Raw genomic sequence first — 13,950 nt, forward strand, 5'->3', positions numbered from 1 at the left:
TTCTCCTCTGACCTCTGGCATCAACAAGGCATTTCCGCCCACAGAACTGCCGCTCACTGGATATTTTTTCTTTTTCGGACCATTCTCTGTAAACCCTAGAGATGGTTGTGCGTGAAAATCCCAGTAGATCAGCAGTTTCTGAAATACTCAGACCAGCCCTTCTGGCACCAACAACCATGCCACGTTCAAAGCCACTCAAATCACCTTTCTTCCCCATACTGATGCTCGGTTTGAACTGCAGGAGATCGTCATGCCTAAATGCACTGAGTTGTCGCCATGTGATTGGCTGATTAGAAAAAGTGTTAACGAGCAGTTGGACAGGTATACCTAATAAAGTGGCCGGTGAGTGTAGGTCAAGCATTTTTGTGACCACTCCCCCTTTTAAAATTTGAACAGTTTTCACTGAGGCCTGATTTCAAAACCAGTTATTCACCTGTTTTGTTGTGTGTATGTAATATGAGGCATTTCATTTCACAGTCATAATGGCCCTATAACTGTGGTGACCCCCCGCGAAAAATGAGTTTGACAACCCTGGTCTAACTCAACACTTACTTGTATTTTTGGAAGAAATTGGGCGGCTCAAAGAGCTTTGGCCATTCAGCTTTTCCCTGAAGGATCTCATCTGTGACACTGAGACCTGGCCAGATGAGAAATAAAAGGCAAGACATTGAGTTATTAAAAGGAAAAATATGTGAACTTCTTTTGAATTAATTGTCAGAGCAGTTACCATATTTAAATTCCTCGCTCATAATGGTGCGTGTTGATGTGGAGACGTTGTATGTGGAATTTTGTTGGGGGTAGGCTGGAGTGATAATGGGCATCAGGTGATATCTGTCAGATGGGTTCACCTAATGAAGAGGAAGCAGATCAAGTATTCAACAAGTAAATTGAAGAGGGTGAGTTATATGGTGGTGGTGGGGGGTGTTTCATCAACCCCGGTGATATATTGAATAGTGTTTTACATTTGTCGGATGACAAAAACAAATCAACTGTCACATTACACAGCCCTAGCGTGACATAGCTTTTAGCATTCAATTACATTGCAACCTTGCACAAATGCCTGACAATAATTTGAAGCACAAGTGTTGTCAATTTGTCAAGTAGAAAAACTCCGAAGGAAATTTTAGTAATATTGTTACTAATATTTATTAGAATGAAATCAACTGCAATCTTATTGAAACAGTAGAACATATTTTCTCAACTCCACTATTTGAAAAGGTGATCCTGAATTTTTTTGGTTTAATTTTCTGTCTCAATTTTAAAGCTTTACGATGTGATTTCTGGCGCACTGGCTGGAATTCTTCATTTCGAAACCAGAGCAGAGCCATTGTTTCAATGCTGTCGGCCTTTTGTATATGATTCCACAACATGTTCTGAAGAAGAACTAAAAAAAAAAAAAAAAAAAGAAAAAAGAAAAGATGGATTCTTCTGAAGAGGTAATTGTTCTAAGATCCCTAAGTGTCGTTTTGTGGCTGGGCTGCATTGTTTGGGACTGAATTTCGTGGATTTTACATCAGGCACCTTAGTGAGCAGATATATGTCCTCATGGAGATGGACCTTAACTTCATGTTCATGTCAACTTTATTGTCAAATGTGCTACATGTGCAACAAACAGCACAGATGAAATTTCTTTCCTCAGGAGAGAGAGGAGCCGCTGCGGGTGCCCGCGCCGCCATCAAAAGAACAGTTAACATAAGTGTGGACTTCACAGCAGTTATTGTTTCTTTTCACATTGAAGCCTATCTGCTTTTGTGTTGACAATATCAGATGTGATGGTGATCTACCAGTGAAGGTGAATAAAAACACTGTTGACCTTTGAGAGGACATCCGTTGTTTATCAGAGGAGCTCCAGGGGAGAAAAAAAAAAAAAAAAAAAAAAAAAAAAGAGTCCCCGATCTGGGACTCTTTTTTTTTCTGGAGCTCCTGGCTTAATGAAATCAGCATTGTGTCATAACTCAAGTAGTGGCTTTGGGAGAACCCCCACGCCCCCAAAAAATAAAAATAAAATAAATACATACTCCAAGTTTAAACCCTAAGCACAGACCACATTCCATCGCAATGTGTTATCCTAAACAAGTGGCGACACCATTCTAGCATAAAACTCACTCTAGGATCCCATACAGGTAGATTTAGATTGCTGTCCTCAGGTTGTTTCAAAAGCACAGGGTTTGGCCACTCCCTGAAGGGAAGGAGGGGGAGATATATAGATATATATATTAGATATACAGTATATGAAGCATCACATGTGTCAATGTATTAAAGTTAAAATCAGTAGAGGAAATGTATAACCAGCTGTGGAATGCTGCCACCAAATGAAGAAAAACAAGTTTACGTATTTTCACATTGATCGACAAAAAGGGAAATTTATATTAATTAGAAATGTAATTTAATCATACCCAGCTGGAAGACGCAATAAATACATTTGGTTCAGCAGTGTTTCTTGCAACAACTCTATGCAAGTGAAAAACAACAATAATCTCACCATTTGGAGAAAACTAAGAAGAATTTGTGGACGAGGGTGGCAGCAACAGCATTAGGGTAGAGTTGGCAAGTCCTTGCTACAAGCATGGCCCACGACACTCCACCCAGAAAGCCTAGCATGTTGGAATAGATCCCACGACCTGTTGTACAAATTTTACATTAAACTACTATTAAGACAGTATTTGAGTAGTCGGCTGTACAATAAAACATAATTTATGTCAACATCTTCACATGTGTGCAATAGAGTACATATGGCAAAAAAGCTGGCATACAAATAAAGATTCCACATTCAACCCGACAATCAAATCTTACGCTTTGCCCAAAGTTTGATGGCTCTCAAGGTCAGCCTGAAATTTTCTTTGTTTGGCACCAGGTAAAGTATTTCGTCAGTCACTCGACAACCTGTAATCACAAAAGATATCAGAAATCACCATGTATAGGGGGCTTCAGATCCCCGTTAAAAGCAATGGCATTGTTTTAATAGTTGCAACATCAGCGCGTGTGCTGCTGGGCTACTCATGGCTGCATGTGAGTTTCGCCATGTTTGTGTTCCTCTGCTTGTGCATTTCCGGCAAGTTGCACACCAGACACACGTCCTTATACACACGTGTCTCTCTGTATGCAAACTGTGTCACCGTAGAGACAGAAAATGGCATGAAAACTCCGCGGAGAAATCAATGTATTCAAGTCAGCACATTTGACATTTCACTACGGCGAATACGCCAGCTGCCGTACATAGAAGTATTTCTGGGACTAAAAAAAAACAAGACTCCTTGTGGTTAGAGTACGCGTAGAACACAAACCAATGCTCCATTCAAAGGAGGTAACCTGATCACGTTTATATGACCAAATATTCAGGTTAGAAAAGGGGTGAACCCGGGGTCTTATAAAGCTTTTAAAAACCCAAATAAGAACATTTTAGGGTTTTTGCACACTTTTACAAGGCATTTGAAAACCCGAATACTGACAATAATTGGGGATTTCGAAGGGTTATTGAATTCATGGAAAGCATAACTATTTGGCCCTGAAAAAGCAGTTCGAATATAATTGCTCGGCCCCAAAAAAGACCATGTTCCGCCACAACCCCCCCCCAAAAAAGCAAAATAAATAAATAAATAAAATAAAAATTTTTAAAAAATTTAGTTTTGCTTTTATTGGGGGAAAAAAAACTAAAAACAAAAAACAATCACTCTACAGTATTGTGGTGTATAAAAACAGCAGAATAAAGACGGAATAAAATATAATTAGAAGAGGTACCACTGCATTCTGATAAAGGCGTATGGACTTCGCACACTTGCATCAGAATTCAACCAATAACTAAGGTTATTGCCAGGATGGGTATGCAAAACAATGTGGTTTACCATTAAGACTTCGAATGCAACGAATGTCGAGATTTCTTAGGATGGAATCCCCCCGGAGGTCTAGGTTGTCTGGAATGGATTGTAAGGCCAGTCTGGCAAAAAGCAGGTCAATCTGATAAGAAACAGAAAAGTAACAAAGAACAAAGGGGTATTTACGTATCAGACAGAAATCCTTTTTTTAAATCATCAATCAATACCGGAAATCCGGAAAACAATAGAAATATGTAATGTCCATATATTGACAACAACAAGTGACAGTTTTCATGTCTAAGAGGGAGTGCAGCTGTATGTCAAATCAGAAAGGCTGCAATGTTAAATGTAACCACATACCACAAGGACTGGCAAAGAATGGCAGACTATACAAAAACTGCTTCTACAAACAGGCTGTGAAATGCTTCTGAAGCACCACTGGCACTCCCAGAGAACTAATGAGCCCTCCTTTCCCCTTAACTGCAATATCCACCTTATTCCTGAGGGCTCTGATGTAGAAACAACTGTGTCCGACTTGCTGAGCGACACCTGAAGGTGCAGTGAGCCATTTGTTGCGGCAGCTTTTGTTACCTGGAGAGGTTTATTTCAAAGTTGTTGTTTTTTTTTTGTTTGTTTTTGTTTCCTTTTATAATCGATGCGAAGACCCATTCGCTTTAAAAAAATGTCTTGCACAGATTGGGAACTTGTTACGCCGTTGGACTAACAACCAGAAGATGTTGAACTTGTGGTGACAAAGAGCAATGTTTGGAACATGCACCACAGCCAAAAACAGAATGTTGTTGTGATAATTGATTTGCAGCATCTACCAGGGGATGAGGAAGATGGAAGGATTAGGCTGAAAACCTTCACTTTAAAAGATCACCTCAACATACATGTGCAAATTTCATTTTGTGAACAAAATGCATCGAAGGTGTTATGACAAACCACCAGAGAAGTTTCACCAGGTGCCACTTAAAGATTGAGACCAGTGTATGGGGGACACAACACTTTAGAATTAGTCCGGCAACAACATGTAGAATTACATTTTTCTGAACAGTTCATCTAGGAGGTTTGTTTAGACTGTTTCTCCATTAAAGGGACTAATATTGATTGAGCTGATCATTGGCACTTATGTAATAAGTCTGTCTGTAAAAATTGTCAGCACTAAAATTTACCCCCCTGTAAAACACAGTAGTGATTTAATTTTTTTGGTGGGGGGGAGGGTACGCATCGGGTGGGCATACTCCAAGGAGGTGGAGTAATCAAATTAAACCTTGGATTTAAATTTAATATAACGACCGCAAACAATTCAGCAAACGATAAGCCTCTCTGAATGCATTGCGTTCGTATCTTGGGGACTTATCATAGAAAACAGATCCGGCGTCACCGAAACTGCATGTCACCAGCTCATTTCCTCACTCTGTCATGAGTGAGCTATGGAGAGTCTAATCATTGTGATATTTTCAGAGATGGAAATGGGCGTAAGTAGAGATGTCAACATAAATTTTGGCGCAGATCGACCACCGTTTCTGAACATTATTAGCGATGTAAATGCGATTATTACGAATTGACAAATTGTGTCCAGTTCCTCCGCTGACTTCCACCAAGACATGGATGAGGGAGGGGATCAGTGGCTATACTGCTGACTAGAAAGGGTCGTTTTGAGATTAGTTAGTGCGTTAGTGATTCCTCCAGAAAATCTTGATAAAACAGAAAATGCAAGTGTCTAAAATAGTGATTCATTGCCACCAAAATTCATATGCACATTTCTACTCCTGTGAAAATATAAAAGCAATCTGCACCATATTTTGAATTTATTAACATCAAATGTGAGCTACTATGAAGAAAAGTGTCACATCCACAAAATCACAAATATTGCGCAGATTTTTTTTGTTTTGGTTGAAGTGGACAATCTTACCAATGTGCATGTGAATTTTGGTGTCGACTTGTCAGAGTTTTCAGACATTTAGTGATGCAAAAGTTTTGTGACAACTCCATAGGGAGACATGCAGGCAGCCATGGCTGTTAGGTCCTGTTACCGGCTTGCCCAGGCAGAATTAGCTTTCGACAGCTGAACAGTCAAGTTTAGCAGAACGTGATCAGCTTCTTACCAGCCAGACACGGGGTTCCGTGTTGCGGACACCCGCCGGCCAGGAAGTCAAGAAGCTCTGTGCCCGCCGCCGGCCACGTTCGCCACCGCCGGAACACCCGACCTGAGGAGGTCACGTCGTGATCCGGACCTCCCCGTCGTGGCAGCCTGCCGTCCATGCAGTTGGACCGGGGCAAAACGATTGAATTCTGTCCAGCCAGAGATGCAGCCCTGACGGGTGCAAGTGGGCCAGCCCATATGCGTCAATTTCGCATAAACGGCTACGAGACAAACCCCGGAGGTCGGCGTGTTGAAATTTTTAAGACTTGGAAAGATTCGGACCACGGGAATTGGAGCGATGAAGCTGACACTTCAGTCGAGTGTGGCCGTTTAAAACCCATCATTTTCGGATAGGTGGTGGAGTATCCCATAGAAGTAGACTTGAGGGGAAAAAGTCAGTCAAGCTAGCCTTTACAGATTTTAATAAACTGTATAGCATTCTATGAATAATTCATCTTATGAAAAGCCTCTCAGAACGAGTTCTATCTTGGTGACTTATGGAAAATAAAAAACTCTAAAGTGAGCCATGGAAAGGCTAATTGTTTTGTGACATTTTCAGAGGTTTAGGTGGGCCTAAGAAGAGATGTTCACGTAAATTTTGGAGCCGAATGATCTCCGTTATTTTGACAATATTAGTTATGTATTTACAGTAATTTTGCATGGACAAATAGCCTCTGATGCCTCCCATGACTCACACCAAGATATGGAAGGGAGGGGAGGGGGGCATGACCATATTGCTCATTTCCAGTGGCCGATTTGAAAGGATTTTTTTTTTTTGGATTGATTTCTCGAAAACGAACTGATATCACTGAAAACGCAAGGGAATATTTTCCTGATTTATGAATAAACAAACAGAGCTTGTATTTCAAAATGGACCATCCTGGCAGATAATCCCTAAATCCTTAACTGTCATAGAAAGTGGACTCACATGAACAATTGTCATGTCAACAAAACATCGGTTCCGGTTCAATCCGGAGGTCAGGCCCATATTTCACACAAAGGTTCATGGAAGCAAGGAATAGGGTGGATACTGAAGAAAATATGTGTGCTAATGTAGAGTTTAAAAAAAACCTGCGCAATACCTGAATGTAAAAAATCACCTATCAACTATCATTTCAGAATAGGCCTTCACCCAAATGTGAATACCTAATTTCTGTAACTAAGTATTTACAGTATATTCTACGAACAACACAATTTTGCTCAAATGCTGTTTTACTTTAGTCTTGAAGTAACTTACCTCTATTCCATCAAATTTGAATTTGATAACAGGAACAAATGCATCCTCAACAGCCTTAAAAACGACAAGAAAGCCATGATCACAAGCGGATTCTAACAAAGTGAATATACATGGTAAACTTAACATTTGACATGTATCCCTTTTTGTAGCAAAGTCTCTTTCTGTTATGTTACAATATTTTTTTTAATTTCAGGGATTTATTTCTTTCCTGCAATTTTGAGAAAATTAGCAATAGGCCGAAGTGAGATGTTGTTAGCTCAATAGTCAAGCCATTTTTAACTTTCTGACACAATTGGGAAAAAAAAAGCCAATGTGCTTACTAAAAACTGTGTGTCTGCGTAGAATTTTAGTCAAAAAAGGATGAATCAAGGCAAAGGACAAACTGTTGATTTCCCCCCCCTAAAAACATTCAAAAATGTTTTTAGGCAATTATGCTGTTTGGCTAAACTTATGGACCATATAAGAAACAAACATGAGGTCAAGATTGAAAGCACTTGTGCATTAGCTGAATTCAGGCCATTTGACACTACTTAAAATGTATTTAATATTGACAAAATAGAGCATGACTTACCCTCAGGTCCTTGATCTCTTCATGCTGTTTAATTTTCTCAAAGAAAGATTGAAAAAAGTCAATCCTTTCTACATGGCGAGGAGCCACACACAGGGCGTCAATATCAGCTCCTGCAATGAACACCATCTGATCAGTAATATTCGTTAGAAGTAATTTGTTCATTCTTAGAAACCATGATGTGGAAAGACATTTCAAGAGAATTCATCAGTCAAACAACGACATGGCTGTAATTTAAATTTGATGCAACTTTGGAATATTGTCTGTTTTTTTTCTGACAGAAATTGCAATTTTCATTATGACTGAATGATTATGGAAAATAATTTAAATTGCAACCCCCGCCCAAAATTGAGACAGATTTGTGATCTCCCCCCAATCCCCCTGGTGCTTTTCTCATGTAATTTTTAAACAATTAATCTTATTTTACAACAATCAATCTAAGATATGTTTTGCATTATATGATACTAAGGTAAAGTCAAATTAAGCATTAATTAATATGAAAGTCGATCTACAACAATTACAGGTATAAACTTTATTCTGCCACACAAGTGTGATTTAAACATAAGCACACAAATCATTCGCTTCACCACTTCCTTCATCATTCTGTTTGATGAAACATGATACAACATGTAAACGTAGATTGCACTTCTTAAATCACTCGATACACAGAAAGTTTGGTGAACCTTGCAAGGTGAAAAAGATCCACCATGTTAGAGCCTCGCCCCAATGTCTCATGAGACGGAAACCTCACTGAAGGATAGCGTGGCTCAATCAAATAATGACCATTTCAACTGCAGCCTTTGCGATTACAAAATCACATTTTATGAAATCGCTATTCTATTGCAGATGCAAATAATTGTTCTGCCCTAATTTCTATTCACAATTTTTTTCTCCCCACATAAAGCTTCCTAATATTCACTAGGAACATTAACATTTACGAATATGAGAGTAACTTACATCATAACATCAAAATATTCAAAGCTATCACTCGAATAATATAAGTTAAAGAGGCAGAAAGAATAGTCTTCATTTTGATTTTCATTCATATCTTACATTTTCATGTCAGCATGTCCACTTGTTCTTCTACGAAATAAATACATCTATGAAATAAATTTCACAAATTACAAATATAGTCCCTTATCAAAGCTAAACTTGTTTATAAACAAAAACAATGTTATTTTGGGACCTATCATTGTCCATCCATCCATCTTCTACCGCTTATCCGGGGCCGGGTCGCGGGGGCAGCAGCTTTAGCAGGGAAGCCGAGACTTCCCACTCACCAGTCACTTCCTCCAACTCTTTTGAGGGGGGGTGGGCGTACAGGAGGCACCCGAATCAGATGACCAAGCCACCTCATCTGGCTCCTCTCGATGTGGAGGAGAAGCGGCTCGACTCTGAGCCCCTCCCGGATGACCGAGCTTCTCACCCTATCTCTAAGGGAGAGCCCGGACACCCTGCGGAGAAAACTCATTTCGGCAGCTTGTATCCGGGATCTCGTTCTTTTGGTCACGACCCATAGCTCGTGACCATAGATGAGGGTTGGAACGTAGATCGACCGGTAAATTGAGAGCTTCGCCCTTTGGCTCAGCTCCTTCTTTACCACGACAGACGATACAAGGTCCGCATCACAGCAGACGCTGCGCCGATCCGCCTGTGGATCTCTCGCTCCCTCCTGCCCTCACTCGTGAACAAGACCCCAAGATACTTAAACTCCTCCACTTGGGGCAAGATCTCCTCCCCGACCCTTTTCCGACTGAGGACCATTGTTTCAGATTTCATATTATTGTATAGACCTCAAAATTCAGCACTCTAGGGCTAAAAATAAATCAATGCAAATACATCACCTATATGGCTGACATAACTGATTCATTTCCATTTTAGGGGAAACACTTACTTAATATTTTGCACAACCTTTTGAGGAAATGACTGCAGTAAAATGAGTTCTGTAATTTTTGGTGAGCGTACTGCTCCAGCTGTCTCAGGTTTAATGGGTGCCTTCTCCAAACTGCATATTTGAGCTCCTTTCACAAATGTTCAACATGATTTAGACCAGGGCTTATTCAAGACGACTTCAAATGGTTCAATGTTTTGCTCTTAGTCATTCCCAGGTGTTTTCAGCTGTGTTCTTTGAGTCATTAACCTGTTGGAAGACACTTTACCTCTACCTGAAACCAAAGCCTACTGACACTAGACAGGATATTTCCCTTTGGAGTGCCTTGATCATCTCAAGATTGGTTGTACCCTGCGCAGACTCAAGACATCCTAGGATAGGAGTAGCAATGCACCCCAACAATATAAACAAACATCCATGTTGCGCAACAGGGACAATGCACTTTTCCTGTTGATAGCCTAGCCAAAAAGCTCCAGCCTTCTCTTATCTGTCAAAAGGAAATTTTTAGAGAGTCTTGATAGCTTGCCAATATACATACATTGGGGCAAACTCCAGTCTAGCTTTTGTTATGATTAGATTTCACTAGTGGTGTCCTCCTTGGTCATCTCCCCCTTTGGCTCAATACAGGACACATGATGCGACGAGACACTGATATAGCTAAACTTTGAGAGTTTCAGTTTGGATTTGTCTGGAGTTTGTTCTGGACTCTTTGGTTATAATTTGTATTGTTGGTTTCTTAAATTTGTCATGCATTTTCCTCTTGTGGCCACATGCAGGGAAGGTAGCTACAGTACCGCGGACCTTAAACTTCTGAGTAAGTTGTTTCGAGACTGGTCTTATATCACTTACTTTTAACATGATTGTCTAATCTCCTGAGACAACTCTCTTCTTTGTATACTATAGTCTACATTCAGTGTGGTACAAACCATTTCAACAACCAGCAAAGTGACTACTTGTCATTGTTTGAATAGGCATCAGAGAAACTGATTGCAAAAGTTTGAACATGCCTAGGATGCGAACTACCGGACATAATTTTGGTATATATGATATGATACATGGTTGATCCAGTGTTGTTTACGACAGAAAGAAAATAGCTTCATCTTCATTCATACAAGATTAGTCTTTTGTCACATGATACAGTAAAAATGCCAATGTCCAGGGCATACTTTTTTTTAAGCCTTGTCTTTTGTTGTCAGTGCCATTTAAAATAAGCAACCCAAATTACATTTGTCTGCTCATAATGAGCCAAAAATGATCACTTTCACACTTATTCCCCAAAGCAGACCAAAATGTATTTAAAAAAAAAAAAAAAAAAAAAAAACATTTTATAATGTGTGACATGACATACCTTTCGTGTGCACTCCAAGACGATATGAACCAAATGTAAATATCTTGCCCCCAACACTGCTTATAGCCGAGGGTGGAAGGTTCTGTTGAAGACAACAGGATTTAATTTCCCTCTAATAGCAAAAAGTTTCCTGGAGTATCGTACGACCACCGTCTATTGAGGAACGTCACTGAAGTAGACATCATTGGCTAATCTAAAAAAAAATTACAGTAGCGTTTGACCCTCATACAGCTAGAGACACTCCCGAACTTGATGTAACGAAAAAAGGCATTTTGAAGTGCCACCTACATTCTTTTAGTGAACCACAAACACAGCGGAACAGTCAAGGAAAAAATTAGATTGCAATCGCCCCCATATTCAAATTTTGAAGCGGTGGAAACTGCAGAGACAAGTGCAACCGAATACTAAAGGCCAACATTCCCTTAACTCATTGTCTTCCAGCTGTTTGCTATTTTTGGTTGTGAAAGATCAGGTGTTGGCATTTTCATTGGCCGTAAACATCTGCCACGATATGTGGTATGGCAGCCAAACTAGTTGCAAACGATTGGCAACTAACAAAAACTAGTTGCAGAAACACACACACTGCACAAACGAATAGATCAGTTACGCCTGGTCGCCTTAGGTCATCCAACATACCTTTAATTCACTGATCTCTGCGATCCATTCTTTGACAAAGTTATTCAATTTTCCCAGAACAGCAAGTCTGAAAAGAGAGGAAGGCGGGGGGTCATTACATTGAATACTGAAGATTCAATTTTCCCCACCTATTAACTGACTAGAGCAGAATAAAAACAAGGTGAACACAGTAACAGACCCACTCATACAAATAATATTCAAGAGAGATGTAAATAAAATGCATACACTTACCTGTGATTTAATTCCTCTTCATCTTCAAACACTCCAAATGGCTTCATAGCATCGCAGAGCTTCTTGGTGTACTGGTGGTCTATTTCTCTTGGAGGTGCAAGGCTAATTGCGGATGTAATACCATAGTGTTTCTGAGGCTGCTGCCCACCAGGCATGTTACTGCAAAGCATCAGGAAATAGAATTACAAAAAACAGACAGCTAAGGATAATAATAATGTCTTTCTCATTCAAAGTATCTGTATTTCCAATATGTGTACATATTTGTAAAAAAAAGCAATCGTTTCCAATTTTCCTGAAAAGACCTCAAATACAGCGTAGCGCCCAAACAATACAATCTGCAGATATGAGTTCGTGGTTTAGTCGGGCTGATGAGCACTGCCATGCACACACAGCGTAAAACTTCCAATTTACATGACACTTATACACGAGTCGAACGAACAATTTCATTATCATTCACATGAATCAATCAAAGCTTATGAAACTCGCGGGTTACTTTAGAAACATGTTTGGGTGTCATTTACAACTTCGCCAAGTTGCGTGAAGCATCTAGCCGTGCCAAACAAATCTACGCTATCCTGAACGAGACATCCAAATCTCACCCATTCCAAGGACATTGAAGATTTCTACTAAACAATTCAGCATCAACTGAGCGAGCGAGCGTTAGCAAAGAGGTCGGGAACAGGTTGGAAACACGAGCGGGCTAATTTAGCATGAGCGTAAACGTTAGCTTTCTGTTACGGTGAAAATGACTTGTTAAGCACATTTCAGACAGACTCCGACAGTTGACATACTGTCCCAGCAAAATTTCAAGTGAAACCGCTTCACCGCGTGGCCTCACTTAAACAATAGTTAGACAAATCACAATGTAACGGCCTAGCCAACAATCGATAGCGACAGGCCTTGTTATGACAGTTAGCTATGCTAACGCTAGCTTTTAGCCTATTCTTTTGAGTGTTAAACGCAAATAAAATGCTTACTGCTACTAGGTAGACTCCCTAATTTGACTTACCTTGACATTTCTTTCATGACACTCAAAATAGATGAGCTCTATTCTTGCTGCGAAGCTGTGAGAAACTAAGGTCAGCTAGAAGAAATAATAACAGCCCCGACCCGATTACAACAATGGTCACTTTCCAGAGAACAGTTCAAAACCTTCCAAATGAACCGGAATCACTTCTCATAAGTTTACATTTCCGTTTGAAATCATGAAAAATATCCCAATCTTACAAAATAAATCTACCAAAAGTCATCGGAATTCCTCAAGGCGATTAGTTTAACACGCGCCCGGGCACTGTTCGGACCCTTTTATTGGAAACTACAACTCTGCAGGCGTTTGTGGGGATTACGTCGGCGCGCAAGGCAGCGCGCTGCAACGTCTGTACGGCCAGTGGATCACGTGACTCCGAGGCCCGCCGTTCAGCACGGTGTGGGATTGTTTGCTCGAGATCTATCACTGTCAATCTGCCATAAATTTGAACACAAACGATTGCAAATGTAAATGTGATTGTTTCGACAGTTTCCTAGCACTTTTAAACGACTGTTTTTCATTAGGATGAATAAGAAATGACAGCACAATTTCCATTTTCAAAGGAAGTAGGAAGAAGTAAAAAAAAATCTAGTCCTACCCCTTGCTTTGTGGATTTTAATTTATATAAATATAGGGCAGCACAGGGGTTGACTGGTTAGCATGTCAACCTCACAGTGCAGAGGTGCAGGGTTCTATTCCGGCTCCAGCCTTCCTGTGTGGAGTTTGCATATTCTCCCTGTGCCTGCGTGGGTTTTGTCTGGGTACTCCGGTTTCCTCCCACATTCCAAAAAGATGCGTGACAGGTTAATGGAACACTCTAAATCAGGTGTCACCAACCTTTTTGAGACTGAGAGCTACTTCATGTGTCCTGATTGTGTGAAGGGCTACCAAATTGATACATGTCTGAAATATTAATTAATTCATTCATTTTCCGAACCACTTTATCCTCACTATGGTCGCGGGGCGTGCTGGAGCCTATCCCAGCCGTCTTCGGGCAGTAGGCGGGGGACACATGCAAACTCCACACAGGGAGGCCGGAGCTGGAAGTGAA

The 13,950-nt window shown here is 40.3% G+C and overlaps 1 protein-coding gene across 4 annotated transcripts in view; it reads right to left on the minus strand.

The window, feature by feature from the left end:
• Positions 1-13,260, minus strand: part of papolg (poly(A) polymerase gamma) — a 25,031-nt gene extending 11,771 nt beyond the window's left edge. The window contains exons 1-12 of one of the 4 annotated variants that reach the window (XM_019882102.1): positions 12,882-13,238; positions 11,873-12,031; positions 11,642-11,708; positions 11,006-11,087; positions 7,770-7,879; positions 7,199-7,252; positions 3,843-3,954; positions 2,794-2,883; positions 2,483-2,621; positions 2,107-2,179; positions 728-848; positions 553-637 (exon numbers count right to left, since the gene is read on the minus strand). In XM_019882102.1, the coding sequence (XP_019737661.1) occupies positions 553-637; positions 728-848; positions 2,107-2,179; positions 2,483-2,621; positions 2,794-2,883; positions 3,843-3,954; positions 7,199-7,252; positions 7,770-7,879; positions 11,006-11,087; positions 11,642-11,708; positions 11,873-12,031; positions 12,882-12,898 (1,109 nt within the window). In that variant the 5' untranslated portion in view covers positions 12,899-13,238. Of the gene's footprint in view, positions 1-552; positions 638-727; positions 849-2,106; positions 2,180-2,478; positions 2,622-2,793; positions 2,884-3,842; positions 3,955-5,923; positions 5,999-7,198; positions 7,253-7,769; positions 7,880-11,005; positions 11,088-11,641; positions 11,709-11,872; positions 12,032-12,881 lie in introns of those variants that run through there. The other 3 variants (XM_019882103.1, XM_019882105.1, XM_019882104.1) reach the window with 3 other exon arrangements.
• Positions 13,261-13,950: the final 690 nt, after the last annotated feature.

The sequence above is a fragment of the Hippocampus comes genome, unplaced genomic scaffold (assembly GCF_001891065.2).
Source record: "Hippocampus comes isolate QL1 unplaced genomic scaffold, H_comes_QL1_v1.1 scaffold36, whole genome shotgun sequence".
Taxonomy (NCBI): Eukaryota; Metazoa; Chordata; class Actinopteri; order Syngnathiformes; family Syngnathidae; genus Hippocampus; species Hippocampus comes.